Source organism: Podarcis filfolensis (assembly GCF_964270895.1).
Source record: "Podarcis filfolensis genome assembly, chromosome: 4".
Classification (NCBI taxonomy): domain Eukaryota; kingdom Metazoa; phylum Chordata; class Lepidosauria; order Squamata; family Lacertidae; genus Podarcis; species Podarcis filfolensis.
In genome coordinates, this window is record NC_139607.1 from 20,098,481 (window position 1) to 20,119,520 (window position 21,040).

At 42.5% G+C, this 21,040-nt stretch overlaps 2 protein-coding genes across 5 annotated transcripts in view; one reads left to right on the top strand and one right to left on the bottom strand.

Annotated features, from left to right (window-relative positions):
* Nucleotides 1–11,828, bottom strand: part of NDFIP2 (Nedd4 family interacting protein 2) — a 58,790-nt gene extending 46,962 nt beyond the window's left edge. Inside the window, exon 1 of one of the 2 annotated variants that reach the window (XM_083611050.1) lies at nucleotides 11,455–11,828. In XM_083611050.1, the coding sequence (XP_083467176.1) occupies nucleotides 11,455–11,517 (63 nt within the window). In that variant the 5' untranslated portion in view covers nucleotides 11,518–11,828. The remainder of the gene's footprint in view (nucleotides 1–11,454) is intronic. The other variant, XM_083611048.1, reaches the window with a different exon arrangement.
* RBM26 (RNA binding motif protein 26) overlaps nucleotides 11,666–21,040 on the top strand; it is a 45,159-nt gene continuing 35,784 nt past the window's right edge. For 2 of the 3 annotated variants that reach the window (XM_083610561.1, XM_083610563.1), the window contains exon 1: nucleotides 13,845–14,314. In XM_083610561.1, coding sequence (XP_083466687.1) covers nucleotides 14,244–14,314 — 71 coding nt within the window. In that variant the 5' untranslated portion in view covers nucleotides 13,845–14,243. Of the gene's footprint in view, nucleotides 11,751–13,844; nucleotides 14,315–21,040 lie in introns of those variants that run through there. The other variant, XM_083610562.1, reaches the window with a different exon arrangement.

The following is a 21,040-nucleotide window of genomic DNA, read 5'->3' on the forward strand; positions in this document are numbered from 1 at the left end:
GTCCAGTATTTAAGTTCTGCTCCCGACATGACATGCAGTTTCGACCTTGGATGATAATGCTTGCAGTGAAATGCAAAGGATCGCCATATATACCAGAAAATTCTGGTGATGTCCTGGGAGTGGAGGCTAACATGGCCACTCAGAGGAATTTTTAAAATTTCATACTAAATGTCCAGGATTTTGTCTGTTCCTTGGTGGAAGCAGAAACATCTGCTGATTGTCCAAAAAAAGCTCTGGATTTTTTACTTCTTGAAATATGGCAACCCTAGAATTGCACAACAAAAATAAACAGATGCATAGATTTTTCTGCACTGATTTAGCCAAGGACATAACAGACTGGGAGGTGAAAATTCACACAGTAAACCAAAGCAGAAGCTTCTGCCTTTGCCTGCTTACTCATAGTCATAAGCAAGTGAATTCAATATAACTTACTCCTAGGCAAGGATGGCACCCTTTCTTTAAATTAATGACTACAAAGAAATAACAGCCAATCCGTCGGTCAACTATTATGTTAATTGCATTAAATGAAAAGTGTGGCTCTCAGTAGCTAAATGGGCATGCCAGGAATATAGCGAAACTTCTCCTGCAAGTAAACATTGCATCCATAAGTTGCATATTTGTTTCAAAAGACTTGTTTTGAAAGATCAACATGCTGAGCAGAACTTGAAAACCCTGAAAACCCGACACAGGTTGCTTTCAAACTGGAAGCCTGATATAACACTTGAGCCTAAACAGTGCTTAAGGAAAGAATATCCACTCCCAAGTGTACCCACACTAGGATTACATGAAAGGGCAAATTGAACACCCTCAGATCTAGCAGAGCTCTTTGGTTGACAGCAGACAGCTGGGTAGGCATCTGATTACCAGTCAAATCTGTCCTCGAAGCCCACACAGGCTGTTTCCACCTAAACTGAAAAAGAGGAGTCTTTCAGCTCTACAATCAATGACAGTTTCCACTAAGGTTAAGCTGAAACGGAACGGGCATTAAGGGGATGTGGGGCGTGTGAAAGGGAAAGCTGTAAAAAAGGGTGTTTCTTCAACCCCCCCCAAGATAAAAGTGATGTGCCCACTGTCTTGGGTGGAGTGGCTTGGAAGCCGTCTTTTCCAAACTTATCGAATTATCCCTGGATTGGGGAAATCCAAATTTACTGGGGGGGAACCAGCAGGATAGCTGCTGTTGGAGTGAGACGTCATGCGGACAACACCACATGAACAGGAATGCAAACAGCATCGGAAGCACATCAAATGTAGGCGTGGACAAGCCCCATTTTTTACTTTTATGCAAGCAACAATATCTTAGGAGGACTACATTATAGGTCTACTTCTGTGCAAATTGTGCAGTGAAAAGTGCACCTGGGGTGTAGTTTTACCCAGAAAGATCTGGGTTGGGGTTAATGTTTTGTTTGTTGATGTTTGTCACCATGTTAGCCCCAAACAGAAGGTTTTGTGCTCTTTGTACACTGTGTCTTGTTTACAGTACACACACAGTTCCTTCTCTTGTGATTAGTGACGGGTGTCTTGCATCTGTTTTGAAACTGATCGTGCCAAATCTGCACACACCTGGCTGCTAGTCCCCTTCATCCCATACATTTACTGCGGGAATAGGGGAGGTGAAATATACTCAGAGTCACAAAGTGATTTCACGCTCTTTATTCAGCTCATAGTGGTGAGGAGGAATGAATGAATGAAAGTCCCCTCAAAGTATCTGCTTTATATACATTATTTACACAATGGGCTGCACATGATTGGCTAATTCCGGAATTCTACTGTAAGCCAATCAAGTTGTGGATTCACTTCTATCTGGAGCATGATTGGGTGGTTCCTGCCAACCAATCATACTGCTGCATTGTTCTAGGACCAATCAGACTGCTACATTCTGAATCCTATTGTTCTAGGACCAATCAGACTGCTGCAGTTTGGATCCTATTCAACTCAGTACATAACAGGAGGGGGTGGACCGAGAGATTCAGAAGAATGTGATGACAATCAAAGTTGGGTGGGGGTGAGAGATAATTTTGAAAAGAAGCCTATTTGGTGGGAATTTTCAGGAACAGTGAAACATGCAGACTCAGATTTAAAAATATACAGTCTGAACCTCAGAGGAAGATGGAAGAGAACTCATGAGATGAAACCCAGGATGAAAGAAATTTCAGCACCAAATGCCCTTTGCTAACAAGTCATTTTGTAGCCAGGTTGATATGTCTCTGTTGTGGGCTACTATTGTTGATGCTGAAAAAGGAAAACCCAAATGGCATTACACTGCAATTCAGGGCGTGATAGATGCTGATTGCAAAATGGAAAATCAGCATGTGTTGGCATGTCCTATAAGAAACGAAAGGCGGCCAAAATGAAATCTTCCTTATTGTGTCTAACTTGTTAATCGAGCAGCATAATTCTTGCTTTGAGTGGGAGGTTCAGCACCCAAACCACTGTCCAAAGCAAGGGTTGCCAACTTGGCAACCTGTCCACTGGTGTCGCTGGACAGGTGTCCCAGACTGAGCTTTCATTTTTTAAAAGTGAGGAGGGGGAGAAACAAGCCTTTAGGCAACCCCCCCCCCCACTGAAAGTTACGGAGCAAAAGGTGCAGGTCCACTCTAAGTGATTTCTGTGAAATGAGAATGAGTGTGTTGTGGCTACAACCTTGCATATTTTTGCTAGTGCTGAGGAATGCTCCCTGTTGCGATTAGACGTCGACAGCATCAGTGTGTATGAAATCAATACCTTTTGATCTCCACATTCAGGGCCAGTAGGATATAGCTGACACCCCATTTAAGGTGGTCTAAAGTGGCTGTCTCTCTAACGTTATGCCATGGTCCTTGTGGCAGCCAATTTGTGTTGTGCCATGCTGCCCCCTCACCATTGCAGCTATTTTGCGGTCACAACATTATGATGGAAGATTGGGAAAAATTATGGAAAACTGATTTAAAATTTACAGATTGTTCCCAATTGAAGGAGAATTACATGAAGATGATGTATAGATGGTACACAACACCAGTGCAGTTAGGGAAAATGTACAAAACTAGTTCAAATATATGTTGAAAGTGTAAAGAAAAGGAAGGGATATTTTATCATATGTGGTGGGATTGTAATGTAATTTTAAAATTTTGGGAAATGATATACAATGAATTGAAGAAAATGTTCCATATAACATTTGTTTAAAAACCCGAGGCATTTTTGTTGGGGATTGTAGGGAAAGACCTGCCAAAAAAGCTGAAGAACATCTTCATGTATGTGACAACGGCCACAAGAGTTCTGGTAGCACAAGGATGGAAGCCTGAAGAAACCCCAACTAAAGAATCATGGCAAGAAAAACTGATGGACTATGCAGAACTGGCAAAACTGACATATAAGCTACGGGACAAGGATAATTGTGACTTTAAGGATGAATAGGAACCCTTTACAAAGTATCTGAAGATGCAACAAAGCGAACTGGTCTCCTTGGCAGGTTTTGAATAAACATTCATAAACTTTTTATTGATAATAATCAGCTAAATAGTTTGAGGATCTATACAACTTTGTAACATGCAGAAAACAGCATTTTTGGAGAAATCAAAGACTGGAACTGAGGGAAGTCGGGGGGTGGGGGCGGGGGAGTTTTGTGTGGGAGGGGGGAGGGAGGAAAAATGGGGGGGACAAGGATGATATGTTTTTGGATAATAGGTCTTGTTTTCATTTTGAATAAAAAAACTAAAACAAAAACCATTGCAGCTGTTTTGTGACTGGTGCCCCCAGCACATGTGCCCACTGGCCCAAAAAGTTTGGTGACCACTATACTAGAGGAGCAACGGGACAAAGCTTGGGGGCACTGCTCAGTGGCAAATCATCTGCTTCATATGCAGAAGATGCCTGGCATCTCTAGACAGGGGTCAGAAGAAGCCCTGGAGATTTGCTGCCTTCCAGAGAAGACAGTATTTACCTATGTGAACCAACTGTCTGATTCGTATAAGGTAGCTTCTTATGTTCCTGTCTCTAGCTAAAGATACATAGTATTTTTAATGGTGGCGTGCGAAAATGAAGAAAAATCACAAATAGTTTTAAAAGATGCAGCATAATTTCCCGGAATCACTCCAATATCTCAAGGTATCAAGGTATTAGATACCTGGGTTATCTGGTTGTTTATCTAGAAAGAAGATTAACGATTCCAAGACGAGCCCCGGGAAGCTCACTGTGTGTGTTCCTTCTTCCTGGGAGAGCAACAGCTCTCAGATAAGGAAAGAAGAGAATTGCTTGTGAACTCTTAGTTCAGCAGAATTCTTAAGCTGGATTTGCATACTCTCTGGTTTGAGGTGTCTGTTTGAAATCAGCAGATGGTTGCAATAGTTTTGGAAATGAGTCCCCAAGGATCTAACCTTCCCAGAGGCCCCTAAGGCACCAGCTTGTATTCAATGACATTAGCAGGCAAGGGCCTAGAGCAGTGTTTCTTGGGTCTCCAGCTTCTGTTGGAATACAGCTCCCATCATCCCATCATCCCTAGCAAGCAGGACCAGCGGTCAGGGATTGACCCATTCCAAGAACATCGTACAGTGGCATACTGTGGGGCGGGCACAGGAGTTGGTTGCCCTGGGCGCAAAATTGTTAGGGGCCCAACATTTCAACACCAGGTGCTGCCTCAATACAGCTGCACGCATCCATCACTGAGCTTCATTGAAAACGGCTTCTCCATGCAAACCAGGAAGTGACCTCTCCAGACAATGGAACAACTCTTCTTATCTCTGCAGCTGCAATCTCCTGGATGACACAGACACCTCTATTTTCAGATCATAAAGTCCTTTGCGCAGATCAGCTATAGAGTACTCAATGTGAGACTTTAATGTTGTGTACAGTATAAGGTAGGACGCGGGTGGTTCTGTGGGTTAAACCACAGAGCCTAGGACTTGCCGATCAGAAGGTCGCCGGTTCGAATCCCCGCGACGGGGTGAGCTCCCGTTGCTCGGTCCCTGCTCCTGCCAACCTAGCAGTTCAAAAGCACGTCAAAGTGCAAGTAGATAAATAGGTACCACTCCAGCAGGAAGGTAAACGGCGTTTCCGTGCGCTGCTCTGGTTCGCCAGAAGGGGCTTAGTCATGCTGGCCACATGACCTGGAAGCTATACGCCGGCTCCCTCGGCCAATAAAGCGAGATGAGCCCCACAACCCCAGAGTCGGTCACGACTGGACCTAATGGCCAGGGGTCCTTTTACCTTTACCTTTACAGTATAAGGTTGGGGGAGAAGAGAGGTGGGGAGAGAGAGGTAAAGACGGGGGGTAGCAAACTTTCATTATTTTTATTTGGGCCTTCTATAAGGGAGATGTGCTTGTGGTTTTATGCACTTGGCACATTTTTTGTAGACAACAACGCTGATTGTAGTAAGCTACTATGAACAAGCTTGTATAGTTCTGTGGCTTCAGCAGTACAGTACAAACAAGTTCTAAATTAATCCACAGCTCTGATGCTATGTTTACTCTCAAAGCCTTCTAAGTTGAGCAACGGCCAACCAGGAGTGTTCAAGAATGTATAAACCATGATGTGATACATTATACCCAGGCCTAAGAAGAATCTTCTGAGACGAGGCTGCCACACTTATAGGACTTTTGAAACAACAAGCTCTTGGGCCAAAGAATTGAATGCACCAGCATGATGCAACAACGGAAAGCTCTCTTCCATCTGCTGACCCCTACAAAATATTATCCCTAGGGAGCTGTCTAGAAGAGTTGCTTTCTCAGAAGGCCTGGAACTAGTTCTGATCTAATAACTATCTGTTATGCTGACCTCATTTTCCCTGCAGCACACTTTCCATGCAACTGATTAGCAAAAGAGATGCATGATAACGAATGAGACTTTCAGGCCTTCATCTTTTGAGCCTCAATTATTATCCTCGACAGTCAGCGATAAATTGGGAGACGCTTTGGGCCGTGCCTGTCTTTGGACTAGAAGCAGGGAATGAATAATGGTAATCGGGCCCTGTTTTTAGTGCTTGCTTATTGTAACTTTGCACCCTGTTGTGAATTAGAAATGGGAGGTGGGATCCTTCAAAAGAAGACATGCTTTTCTCCGCACCCCTCCAGCTGAGGCCTGTAATTGCCTCAGGGCCATCACTCTTGAAAACAAATCACGACATGTTGAAGGAAAGGCATCGTCAAAAGGCATATACTTCTTCTGAGAGTAGAATCAAATCTGTAATGTAAGCAGCGAGTACAAAGATATAAGATGTCATAGCAGCATCAGGTAATGTGCTGAAGAAGTTTCATTGAATATACAGGTGAAACTCGAAAAATTAGAATATTGTGGAAAAGTTCATATATTTCAGTAATTCAACTTAAATGGTGAAACTAATATATGAGATAGACTCATGACATGCAAAGCGAGATATGTCAAGCCTTTATTTGTTATAATTGTGATGTTTATAGTGTACAGCTGATGAAAACCCCAAAATAACTATCTCAGAAAATTAGAATATTAAATGAAATCAGCAAATAGAGCAATATTGGACCTCTGAGAAGTAGAAGCATGCACATGTACTCAGTACTTGGTTTGGGCCCTTTTTGCATCAATTACTGCCTCAATGCGGCGTGGCATGGATGCTATCAGCCTGTGGCACTGCTGAGGTGTTATGGAAGACCAGGAAGCTTCAATAGCAGTCTTCAGCTCTTCTACATCGCTCGGTCTCATGTCTCTCATCTTTCTCTTGGCAATGCCCCATAGATTCTCTATGGGGTTCAGGTCAGGACACCTTTTAAGTTGAATTACTGAAATAAATGAACTTTTCCACAATATTCTAATTTTTTGAGTTTCACCTGTATGTGTAGGTACAAAAAGCAAATATGTCATAGTGCAATGAAACTACCATCTTCAGGCAGATCAATCCATTTGACAAGTGCTTAGGGAAACACTGGTGTTTAATTCAGCTAGCACAAAAGGCCTTGGTTTCATACATACAAGTATGAGCATGTTAAATAGTACACCCATGTACACATGCTAAGGAAATCGTAATTTGACAAGATTTCAAAATCCATCTAAAGTGATGTTTAAAAATGATGTCCACAGGTATTTGTTAGAAATGTAAAGAAAAAGGAGGATCATATGTGGTGAACTTGCAAATTAGTAAAGGACTTCTGGGAAATGATATATAATGAAATGTGGGGGGGGGGGGGAATGATGAAGGTATCTTTTAAGAAGAAGCCAGAAGCCCTTTTTAAAGGAATAATAGGGGAGGAGATTCCAAAACATCAAAATAACTTATTTATGTATGCTACGACAGTAGCAGGGATGTTATATGCCCAGAAATGGATGGAAGGAGAAACTCCAACAAAAGAGGAATGGCAGATGAAACTGTGGGAATCTGCTGAACTGGCTGATTTAACAAGCAGAATTCGAGACCAAGAGAAGGAGATGTTTAAGAAAGAATGGGAGAAATTTGTGGAATATATGAAGAATTATTGTAAACACCTTAAAACGCAAGCAGGGCTAGAATAATCAGCAGAGAAACGAAATAAGGCTGAAGGTGAATATAAAATGGTAAAAGAGCATTTTGGATATGCAGTCGAATAAGGGAAACTTTCATGAGCTACTGAAGGTGGGGTAGGGAAGTCAAGGATAATGAGATTACTTTAATAAATGTGTATTTGTTGTGAAATTGAAAACTTTAAATAAAATGTGAGGGGAAAGATGTCCACAGGTATGATGATCATACATGTATGTTATGTGTTCACTAAAGGAAACGCTGGTTTAACATCAGTATAGTTAAAGGTGAAGTTTCCATCAGTAAATTGGAAGGGGATCGTACTGTAAATGTAGGGAATAGATTTCCCTCCTTACCTGTTTTGGTTAAGGTTGTAAATGCAAATGGATTAAACAGGCATATATAGATAAACAATGCAAACTAGTAACTTTGGTAAGCTTATTTGTAAGGTTCACGTTTTGCAAAACAGTAACTTTGGTAAGTTTATTTGTATTCTGCATGCATTGCCATTTTCAGTTAGCAATAAAATTGCATCTTAAATGGAATTCCACAAAGTAGCTGCTTAAATAGGCTTTGGTACTTAATTGTAATGTTTGTGACAGATTTGACCTCACAATGCTGCGTGCAACGGCAATGCATCTTCTCTGCAAGATTATTCTAATCTGCATGCATCCTGGTGTATTTATAGCCAATATCATCTCCTTGCAGAACCCTTCAGTCAGGTGGCAATTTCTATATATAGCTGAACTGTATATTAGTCCACCCTAGGGCAGGAGTTCTGATTTCAGATTTACAATACAGTACAGCAAACTTTTCAGTTGTCGGCTCTGATAAACGACATTTATTTTACCCTGTGTACTATGTCTGTCTTTATATTATTCAAAAGTTTTGCCTTGAGTACCTCAAGTGGATCTGGGCAATTGCTAAATAAAATAAAATAAAACCCAAAACACACCAATAGCCCAAATCATTTCAAACTTACTAAAGTCCTATTCTGTAGACAATGGCTACAAGATCTTTCTCTTCAAATTCATGCGCAAACATTTTGAGATGATTTGAGCCACTTAAAAGGAGAACTATCTATCACAAGTACGTTTCTTATTTCACAAAGATCCAGAGATTGTACCTGAGGGAAGCAAATGTTGCATATAAAACTTTGGGGGTGCAAGAAAGTTGACCCTTGTGAAGTACAGTGGACTGCTGTAACTTTAAAAAAGGACAAAAGAAACATATAGGAGGGAAGGGCGTGGGAAAGAAACATCACAATTACATCTAAATACTGATGTCTTGTGCTTTGTTTCTGTACAGCTACCACCACAACAAACACTTCTAAGATTACAGAACTTGTCCTGTCTAGAAGATTCCTGAGAGAATCCAAATGAACTGTATACAGTACATTTGTCTGATAAAAGGAAGTCCTTCATAAAGATGTTTGCAATTTTATTTATTTATTTAAAAAAGAAGCCGTACTGATTTCCTTGCTGCAGAGTAGGTTTTCTGTCTGTATTAGAAATGCTTTTTTTTTAAAAGAGAAACGCGTGTATTTGTTAAGGTTGCTGTATCACGTACACATTTGGAGAGATTTAGATTTTTTAAAAAGATCAGGAAGAGTTTTCCTTTTTGGCATACCTCTGAACTATGTATCATTATGGGAGAAATATGGGAATTGTTAAAGCAGACATATAGGGCAGCCACTTAAGCAGAAGAAGAAACAATGTTTGAGCTCCCTCTGGTGGGACCACAGAAGAAGGAAATAAAATAAACTGGTCGCTGACAGACTGCCAGTTGTTTTAATCAATGCCTTACCAGAAATTCAGGTTTGTGCAATTAAAGAGAACTAAAATGCTGTATTGTTCTGGCCCAACAAATCCACTTGTAAAGGAAAAGAGAGAGGTCACTTTGGGGTTAGAAAAGGAATGAGGAAATGCACTTTGACATGTGGCACAAATAGCCAATTAACCAGTACTTTTTTCTGGAGGTATTCAAGGGTAAGCAGTACCACTACCCATTTTCCCCTTAGAAAAAAAAAAAACCAGTGGTTAAAAGCGTGGTGCTTCCTGTAACAACATCATGGTTAGTAAGCGGCACTCTTTTTTTTCTGGAAGAAAAGCGCAGTGTTTAACTACTGTGTAAGCACATCAGGCGGGACACGGGTGGCGCTGTGGGTTAAAACACAGAGCCTAGGACTTGCCGATCAGAAGGTCGGCGGCTCGAATCCCCGTGACGGGGTGAGCTCCTGTTGCTCGGTCCCTGCTCCTGCCCACATAGCAGTTCGAAAGCACACCAGTGCAAGTAGATAAATAGGTACTGCTCTGGCGGGAAGGTAAACGGCATTTCTGTGCACTGCTCTGGTTCGCCAGAAGCGGCTTAGTCATGCTGGCCACATGACCCGGAAGCTGTACGCCAGCTCCCTCAGCCAATAAAGTGAGATGAGCGCCGCAACCCCAGAGTCGGTCATGACTGGACCTAATGGTCAGGGGTCCCTTTACCTTTTTATGGTATTGAAACAGAGTCAGATTTAGGGCAGTGTGACTAGTTTCTCCACGCCGGGGTGCTGCAGTTAGGACATGGTGCATGCGTAAAACAGAGATAGAGGCAGGGAGGGAGCACCAAATTTTGGGCTCGCACAGGGAGCCACTGAAAAACCAAAGTCCACACTGGTTGAAACTATACCCAGGAAGCAGTCCACTTATTCAAACAAGGCTAAGTGGCAAGAAAACAGTCTCCTTTTCACCATACAGTGGTACCTCGGGTTAAGTACTTAATTCGTTCTGGAGGTCCGTTCTTAACCTGAAACTGTTCTCAACCTGAAGCACCACTTTAGCTAATGGGGCCTCCTGCTGCCGCTGCGCTGCCGGAGCACAATTTCTGTTCTTATCCTGAAGCAAAGTTCTTAACCTGAAGCACTATTTCTGGGTTAGCGGAGTCTGTAACCTGAAGCGTATGTAACCTGAAGCGTATGTAACCCGAGGTACCACTGTATTGAAAATTAACTTTGCAGCGGGGCCCCTCGGACCTTCCCGCTGCCGTGACAGGCCTTGCGGTCTCCTTGCAGCTTGTGACATCTCACGTTCTCAACCCTTCCGAAAAATTTAGGTGGAGCCAGGTGCCTGTGCGCTCCCCAAACTCAGTATTATTATGCCCATAGTACTGACAGAGAACTGAGGCAAAGCCGTCCCTTGCCTAAAACCACCTCATGAGTTCATGGAAGGGGCAAGATTTGAATTGAGGATTTGCCGATTCGTAACTCCAATCCAACCATTTACCCGGGACTTCTGAACGGACACGCGCAGGATTGTGGTGGCAGTGTCCTTGCCACTTTGAGAGCTACGGTGTCACAAGCAAGGGAACAGGTGGGGAACAGGGAGCACAAGAACATAGAGATGAGCCCAGGGGATCGGACCAAAAGCCCAGCATCCTGTTTTCAAAGTGGCCAGTCAGATAACTGTGGGAAGCCATGCCACCTCCAAACATGTCACCCAACTAAGACACTAGTCCTCACGAAGCAAGCGCAGAAGACAGTAGGCTTACATTGTTGAGTTTCCTTTTGCCGACTCTAAGTCGCAACAAGAAGCGGAGGTGAAATTTGTCAAACCGAAGCATTTTTTAAAGTTAGAAATGTTCAGATGTGTACATTCTTATTTTATGTAAGTATATGAGCATTGCTGTGGAGGGCCATTTTCTAGGAACAGGATTTCTGACGGTTCTCCCCCCCCCCCAAAAAAAAAACCTACCCAGAATGCCAATGCCAACATTCCAGTGTCAAATTAACCATTTCCCCTCCAGTCTTGAACCTGAAATACTTGAGATTTTCATTTGGATTTTCTCATTCGTTTTCCCCCCACATTCCCATCTTACAAAAAGACAACTGCTTTCTAACTCCATGTATATGTACAACACATTGATATTCTTACATTGCAGTGTTTTCCCCGGACGCCTGCTGTTTTTACTCCGGGGGTGCACTATTCTCCTCCTCTGTAAAAAAATGAGCTATTCGAATGAGGGAAGATGCAGTACCTGAGATCCATTCTGCCTGTTTCCTACGCCAGATGGTGAAATTCCCCTTGTGTCAATTTCCATACTTCATGGGCACACAAAATCAGGCCCACAGACCGTAGTGTCAAATCTCATTTTTCGCACGACAGCCATGGGCTTGACAGGCTCATCCCGATGTCACCAAGTTCCATGCATGGTCATTCCATTCTACAAACAATTGTTTAACAGCCAAGAGTCTCCGTGTTGCTAAGGATATTGATGCATTCCAGGAACATGGAGAATTTCAGCCTGAGATCCTCAGTTCAGGTCCATTCACGGTATGTAGCATTTTACGGCTTAAATCCTCAGAGGATTTGTCACACTACAGGATTTTAATGGCTTCACATTTGACTGCTGTAGTCACATGACGGAATTCGTTTCTATTTTTGCTGTGTTCAGGAGGACGACAAAACTATTTATAATACTTATTATACAGTATTGATGACCATAATTGATACTCCCATGAACACGGAAGCAGTTAGCTGCTTGGAGGCACTTGGAATACATAAATAGGCAAATGGGGAATGGCCAAAAACTTCTATCCTCAAAACGGTCCCTTCCTTTCCTTTTAAATTAGCAGCCACAAATTGCATATGCCATACAGTCTTGGGCCCCCATACCCAAGATTTATTGAATCATCAGACAAGACTATCATTCTCAGCATGCTTTACATGTGATAGGCCACATATATCTCATAAAACATGAACAGGAACGCAGCTACGGTTGTACAACACTACATCCAACATGAAAATGTTCTATCATAAAGCATGGAGAGTTACAAGTGCTGCTGTTCCTCCAGTCCCGAGTCCAGCTAAATCATGAAGTTAATTCTTCATTTGTAGCCTTATGAGGCTTTGCCCTCGGGTGGGAAAAATATTGCGCCCAGGAAAGCGAGATGGGAGTCAACAGACACTCAAGGAATAGTTTAGGAGAAAAAGCTTTATTTCTACCATCCATGAACTGGTAGAAGGAGCAAGTGTGATAGCTCACAAACAAGCACGGGTTCACAGTCATTTGCACAGAGCATATATTCCCCTTCTAGTTCCCTCCCCTTTCTCCTCCTCTTCAGAGTCCTGCCCCATGTTGAGGTTCCTGAGCATGAACAGAAAGCTCCTGTTTTGGGACTATTGGATTCTTGGCACCCTTCCCAGGAAAGGCGGGGGGGTGAGAGCGGTTTAGCATGTCCAAGATGTGTTGCAACTGAATGAGATAAAAGTCAGTTCTCAGGCTTGCTTTGAACAGAGCCTATTCATTAGCTTTTTGAAGCCTTCTTGTGCCGATAAAAGTAACAATTTTGCCTATGCACAACATCTTGTGAGAAAAGCAGAAGAAAGCTTTAGCTGTGGATTTTTAGAAGACAAAAGGAATTTTGGACAGTTTTGAGGCCTGGTTGGGGGGGGTGACTTCGGGCCTAGGTGGGGTCACCTGTCCTCACCTCCTTCACATTTTGTAATTACATCACTAATACAGTTTGTTATTCCATATTAGTATATTCAAACCCACTTAATGGCAGCGAGACACACTTTAATACACTCCCCACAGCCTGCTATATTCAGTGTTAGGGTAGGCAAAAATGGGCAAAATAGCGAATATTTATGAATAGAGTTTCCGGTCCACTTTAGCAACTGAGTGCTGAGTTTGTGGTATAATAAGAGCTTTGCAAACTTTTCCTGAAAATGATTCCTGCAGGGTTTGGCAGTACTTACTGCCAAGAAACTGGGGTGAGCAAGAGGAGAAAAGAAGCATAAGGCACCAGAACATGTTCCAAAGGCGCAGCTTAGTCATACGCCAGACGCAGGAGAGTCTTGCAGAATGTGGAAAGGCAAGCACATTGTGGCAGAATGGGCTCATTCCAGGCACACAAGCACATTTATATAGAGGGTGGAAATTCCAAACCCTCCAACATTTCTCCAATGAAAATAGGTACATCTTATTCAATAATAATAATAATAATAATAATAATTTTATTATTTATTCCAAGCCCTCCTAAGACTGGGGTGGAATCTACGCACATACAAAAAAACGCTGTAAAAATGCTTTAAAAAAATGTTTTGAAAAACACATTAAATTTTGCAGAGTTCACTGTCGCCATCTAGCATCACATTTGTATATTGCACTTTATGACACATTTAAAACGTTTTATTTGCAGCTGTGTAAGTTGCTGCAGCCACTCTGGGCAGCTTTCAACATATAAAAAGCATAATAAAAAAAACACTAAAAAACTTCTCTCTACACGGCTGCCTTCAGATGTCTTCTGAAGGTTGTATAATTATTTATCTCCTCGGCTCGGGATTGCATATATTGTAACTCCATACCCTCCGACGGGCCACGCCCCCACGCTTTTGAAGGAGATCCCGCAGCCTCCTCCGGCTAGTGACGCCCCGCCCCGCCGTGCGCCTGCGCGCTAGCTCGCTCTCCCCGCCTCCCGCTTTCCCCGCGCGTTCCGCCCCCTCGCGAGGTTTCCGCAAGCCTCGCGACGCTTCCCCGCCGCCATCTTAGTTGTTCCTTGCGCGAAAAGAAGACGAGGAAAGGAAGGGAAGGGGCGGGAAAAGGGGGGGGGTGGAAATAAGAAAGGAGAGAGGCTTTAGCTGAGGCCGCGTCTGCATAAGCATTCCGGGGTCAGAGTCAGGGCCGGGGAGGCTGCTTGGCCGCCTGCCGTTGCCCCTTTCCTAGGCTCGGGCCTCTCTCTCGGCGTTCCCTCAGGCCCGGGGCCCTCGCCGCCAAGCCCTCGTCACCGCTGCCTGAGGAGGCGGGGCTCGGGCCGGCTCTGGATGGTGGCGAGAATGATCATAGAAAACTTCGAGGCGCTGAAATCGTGGCTCAGCAAGACCTTGGCGCCCATGTGAGTAGTAGGGAGCGTGGGGAACGTCTGAACGCGCGCGCACACACGTGTATTCAGGGCGCCTTCATTCTGCATATGCGTGTGCGGAGGTGCATAAATGCGCACCCGCCCGCGTGGAGCCTCTGCAAGCGGGGGTTACAAAAATGGACCCATAGTGTCACCGGGGTGGGGGGTGGGGTGTCTGGTGTGCAGAAACCTGACGACTTCTTCCTCCCTTGCATCTAGTTCAGTGGTTCCCAGTCGTTGCAAGGTTTGGCTGGGGGTGTTGAAAAGCGGGGTCGCCTAGCCCTAACACACCCCTGTCCCGTCCCCCCCTAACCATGAACACCCTATGCCATTCAGTGTTCAGTGTCTGAACAGCTTCGAGACGTGAAGCTCTGTTACTGTACCTCAGAAGCAAACTGGAATGCCAGTGTTAGAAACCGAGATGGGAAAGCTAGGAGCCCTGTGGCACCTTAAACCTAGGTTATGGGCTCCACGGTGTGCTTTTTTATTGTCTTAGCAAGACTACAAAGCTGTAAATGAATGAACAGCAGCTAAAATGTTACGTTGATTTTGCACATGGTCTGGCCCTCCCTAATACAGTGGTACCTCGGCTTACATACGCTTCAGGTTACAGACTCCACAAACCCAGAAACAGTACCTTGGGTTAAGAACTTTGCTTCAGAATGAGAACAGAAATCACGTGGCGGCAGCAGGAGGCCCCATTAGCTAAAGTGGTGCTTCAGGTTAAGAACAGTTTCAGGTTAAGAACGGACCTCCGGAGCGAATTAAGTACCTAACCCGAGGTACCACTGTATTCTTAAGAGGGCCTCTTCTCCAGTCTTCGGAGAGCAGCTGGAAGTGGGGAGGCAGAAAAAGGTCCTCCTTTCCTTCCCCTCTGCAGTTTTAAGCAGAAATCCCAGGTGCTGTGCTGTGCCCAGAGCTCAGAAACGGCTCACGCTAATGATTTCCCTGTCACAGAACACGCCTCGAATAATGGGAGTTTCGAACGCTGGGTGTAGGCAATTTAAAAGTAGCACACGTGTTCTCTTCAAAGCTATTGCAGTGCACTACCCAAACAGAAAGTGACAGCCTTAAAGGCTGTCTGTGGTTAGCAAGAAAACCATCATCACCTTATGATTATTGACTCATAAAAAGTTTCGAACACTGTTCCCAATTAGGGGTTCAGGGACCCCTGGGGGTCCACAGAACCTATCCCGGGGGTCTGCAACTCCATCTCTTGCTTCTCCCTTAAATAAATTTTTGCATGGTAATATCACAAATTTTATCGTTATTTAGCGTACCTAAAATCGTTTGCTTATTAGGGGCTGCTCCACATTTTGTTCAAAAAATTGCTTTGCAGAGGTAGCTACCATAGAGTTATAAAAATTTCCCATGGCTTGGATTTTGAAAAATAGGGGGTCTTCAGTAATTAGCTAATTGGGAACCACTGATCTAGTTCACTCTGTGAAGGTGTGTTTGTTTTTTGTCTTTGGTGGGGTGGAGGAGGGGGGAACATTGTGTATGGAGGTGCTTTCAACTCACGACAGCCCCTATACCTGCAGCCTGTAGTGGTACAACTCGAAACAAAAGTTGGAAATTAGCCCACATAGGTATTGCTGCCTCGACGTTTGTGGAAGGGACTTCTGCGCAAGAGGATGGGTGACTTGACCTTCCCTTGCTGTATTTGTTGTGAAAGTTTGCTGTGCTTAGCTGATCTGCACCTATGGCTTATGTATGCATACGCCTTGATCTGGTACACCTGACTCTTACATATGTATGTTTCAGACTTTATAGTGTGTAAATAACTGATGCTGTATAGAATTATACCGCCATCATATTGGATGATGTATAGTTTCCTTATGAGAAAGTACACTTAATTAACAAATGCTTTATGCACTTCTGTCATAAAGTCGTATGCTTCACAGTTCCTTGTGAGCAAGGAATTGAAGGGTAGAAATAAAAGTTCAGTTGCAAGAAATTTTCAAAATGTCAACTGTCGTTCTTGCCTGTTTGAGACTCTTGCCTAATAATGTATTAAATTGAATTGTTGGTTCACTCTTTGGTGCTTTGAATTGAATTGTTGACACCAAAGTTTGAGAGTGCAGTGTGATTTTAACAGATGTTTATTCTTGCCAGCTATTTCCGGGCTACCACCAATTCAAAGGGTTTGCACTGTGCAGCTGATATGTAGAAAAACATGCAGGAATTGTGATTTGTGGCAAAGCAGGGTGTTGGTACAATGGAAATACTCCTGGGATGAAGAATCAGTAATTCTTTTAACATAACAAAACATCATTTTAATATAATTTACTGCATAAAAGCAGAATGGACAAAACACGATAAGAAAATTTAATGACTGTGCTACTCCTTTGCATTGTCTAAGAAGTTGAACACTGTAAGTTGATTTCTGGACGCGCAACTACATTTTGGGATTATAGAATTGTAGAGTTGGAAGGTACCCCAAAGGTCATTTATTCCAATCCTCTGCAATGCAGGACTCTCTTGCCCAATATGGGGCCCAAACCCACAACCCTGAGAATAACAATCTTATGCTGTGTGCAGATTAAGCCTCCATAACCAGCGTGATAAGAAATGGTATGAAGAGTCATCATTGGTTCTCAGTTTGTCCAGTTTTTGGTCACGCCAGGGATTCTTGTTTCAAATGCAGAAGTAGGGACTTTGTACAGAAATCGTTACATTCTTTGCAAGAGCTGATTTGTTAGGCTGAGGATAGTGAACCCTGGATGGAAATGCAGTAGGATCCTTTTTAACACAAAGGTCCTGGAAGGAGCAGATGACCAGTTAGATTCTAAAGGTGTGATTTTGGGTGCCAAATAAATACAGTGGTACCTCTGCTTACGTACTGAATTTGTTCCGGAGGTCCGTTCTTAACCTGAAAGTGTTCTTAACCTGAAGCACCACTTTAGCTAATGGGGCCTCCCGCTGCTGCCGTGCCACCGCCATGCGATTTCTGTTCTCATCCTGAAGCAAAGTTCTTAACCCGAGGTACTATTTCTGGGTTAGCGGAGTCTGTAACCTGAAGTGTATGTAACCTGAAGCGTATGTAACCCGAGGTACCACTGTACTGAAAATGCAAGACGATTCTTTAACTGTTGTGCCCAGTGAAGTGTGCTGTGTGTGGAAACATTCATGTGTATATGTTCAAACAAGGGGAAATCTTGAAATCCTTGGTCAGATATGTATATTTTTGTGCAGTTTTGCAGTTAGGTTTCAGGAGTGGTTGGACATCTGCTACATCTTGTTTGTAAAAGCGGCACCGCATTGTGGTTGCTCTCTGCCTTAAGAACAGAAGAGATAGGACACATGTAGCCGCTTCATAAAATGGGAAGGGCTGCAGCTCAGAAGTAGAACATTTTCTTTGCAAGGAGGTTCAATCCCTGGCAACTCCAGGTAGGGCTAAGAGAAATTCCTGCTAGAAACCCTGGAGAGCCATTGTCGGTCTAGACCAGGGGTTCACAAACTGTGGTCCACAAACATCATTCCGGTGTTCCACAGTGTGCCTGTAAATTCTGTGGAATTCTATGGACTTCAACTTGTAATCAGTGTTGGATAAGAAATTAAAGAAGCAGTTAAAATGCAAATAGAAATCACACATCATTTCACATAGTGCATTACAATAGCTACAATAGGCGCACGGGGGGTGGGAAATCATTAAGTGGCCCTTCAAGAGTCTAATTTTCAAACGGTTCATAGAGGGGAAAGTGTTAGGGAATCACGGGTCTAGATAATACTGAGCTGCTTTGACTAAGTGTATGGTTGTTTCCTATATTGCTTAGTACTTTTCTGTTAATTGTGGATCTGGGAAATGCAGCACTGCTGCTGATGCAGTCCTAGTGCTCTGTTGTCTAGCCTTCTTAACAAGCAAAAAGTCTTATCTACGTAGAGTTGAGGGAAGAAATGCAACCATTGTAGCATTTCACTATTTACCTACTTGGGGCAGAGTAGCATAGTGCAGCAATAGCTGCTTGGGCAGGTTCACCTTCAACTTTCGGGTGATCTTCGGAAACGATTATTACCAGCCCTAAGTGAGTAGCAAATTACATAGCTACATTTGCAGGTAATAGTAGCACACCATGGAGAAAGATTCTAGTTCAGCCTTGTTCTTGTTGCACTCGATGGGCACACTTTTTTTTTCCCCACACCAGAGAGCTTTAAAAAATGTGATTCTTCCATCATCTGAAGTGAGATGGTGTGTTCTGCTATTCCCATTCCCATCTTATAGTTCTGCATGTCTGTACCAGGCTATTCTTTGCAGATAAATATGTGGCTAAGGAAAACATTAACTTGGAATCCTTTTTTTTTAAAAATATCACTTTTTGATACCAAACATGGAGACTTCTTTGCAATCAATCTCTCCAAGAAACATGCATAAACTTTTCTTTCATATGGCTACCGATGCCACTTCAAATATGGTATATTTTCTTAATGGAGAATCTATCTGATAAAAGATCAGTGTCCTCATAAGACAGCAGTCTTGTGAACACAATAAGTAAATATGGAATGGTTATTGTGAAAATAGGTTTTGATTATTATTCTGAACAGTCTTTCTCCCTGTTTTCCTTGTTAATATACTTGTCTCCTAGTTTAAAAGCATCCCTAGAGGTGCTGTCCGTGTAGACTGGGCAAACACTTTCAGTCATTGTTGTTGCTGTGTTGATTCACTGCAGTGCTCCCGGGAGTTTTCAATCATATTTATTTCTCATTTGAACTACTTGTTTGATTTGGCTTTTTCAGGATATTCAACCTATTGCTCTTTAGTTCTCTTGGAATGATACTTTTTGCACAAGCTTACTATTTTCTAACTCAGGTTATTTTGGGAAATCATGGTTAAACATTTGTATTGTACAGAGACATTGTAGAAGCATAGGCTCATTAAAATGGAAAGTGTTCCTTCTGCTTGTTAAATGCCCTGGGATTTTGTTGCTGTAATTCATTATGATGGGAATACAATCAAGGAGATGGTTTAAATGTAGTTCATGGTTTTATTATTACTTTGGTTTCCCATCTTTTATATTACCGTAAGTAAGCGGTGTGTAGGAGAAATCTTTGGGCAGGAAGAGGAAGGGGCAGGATTGAGAGGCCTGCAAGTCCCCAAAAGGAGGCAAAGCCTCAAAATGATGCAGACATTTATTGGAACAGTAAACTGAAATGCATTGTATACATTTCTGAGGCAAAGAAGTTTCTATTCCATTTACGTTGCCTGAATAAATGATAAAATGGCTTGACTGAATCGTCACAATGTGGAATAGAAATCTTTTTCTAGAAGAAGGAGATCACTTATTTACTTGAATCTAATACGCCATTGAATCTAATGCACACCTTAATTTTCGCAATGTCGTTTGGCAAAAAAAAAAGGTGAGCATTAGATTTGAGTAAATACAGCATGATGGATATACCTTATTTTGTAATGAATTTCTGCACTTCCCTGTTTTGGGACTTAAAGTCCTCCTTTTTTTTTAACTTCCTGAGAGGATTTGTTTTCTTCCTATATTCTAAAAAAAAATTGGTCTCCTGTTTTCTTAGATTTTCTCACATTTTTCATGTCATTTGGATTCTTTATACATAGTTCATAGTTTAAAATATGAGCAAGTTGCATGGATGACCCATTCATTTTGCTCCCAGGGAACAGCACTAAAAACTGTTATGTTTGGGAAATATGAAGTTGCAGGGAATCTACTAGTAGTTGGATTTGTTCTTTGCTGTTTGCACCACTTTTATAAAATGTTATCCAAAAGAATACAAACATAAAGTGTGTACAACTGAATGTTGCTGAGTGGGCAGAGTTTGTAGCTCAGAACTGGGGTATACATTTATAACTTTCATTAGGCTTCTGAAACTTGATTTCTGGAAATATTTGCTCAGATGGCTAAACAAATTATGATGCTATGCCATATTGGCAGCAAGATTCTTGTCAACAAGTCAATTAAAAATGGTAAATGTTGTATGTAAATAGTTTGAATGAGTTGGTGAGCTATATAAAAACTGGAAGAATGTCTGTAATTGACAAGAGAGCTAAACTTCCATTTTTTAAAATGACTTCTTTTTAAAAGGTTTTTAATCTTGTACTGTGTAATTGTGTAAACTCTCCAGCCTCGAAAGGTTTGCTGAGTAACTGCAAAATACAGTGATTTTTAACAAGTGTGTGTTGCAGTCTAGCATGGTTTTGAAACATTTGAAGCAGATGTAAGCTTCTGAACTTGTTGCATCCAGGGGAATCATGACACGGGAAGCTTCATATGGTAAAGGTTTTAAAGGGTACACAAGGGACATCATCATGGCAACCAGCCCCTACAAGGTCTTTTGCTATCATTCCAGCACCATTGTTGGCTCACCTTCCTCTTTACTCAACATGATTTTCATGCTTGAGTCAGACTGTTGAATTTCTGAGAAGCTCACATTTTTTTTATTTATCTTTAAGATTTCCTATGCACCCTTCATTGTAAGGTCCCAGGATGGGTTACAACAATAAAATGCAAAATTATGAAAACAGATAAAGCTGTTGCAATGATAATGTATGTAAACTGTTCCAAACAGAAGAGAACAATGTAAATTCAACAGAGGAGGTGGTTTCCAGAAGATAAAACAGTAGAGCAAACTCCCATGAGAGGTGGTAGAGTCTGCTTCCTTGGAGGTTTTTATGCAGAGGTTGGTTGGCCATCTGTCATGTATGATTTAGTTGAGAGTCCAGCATTGCTGGGGTTGGACTAAATGACCTTTGGG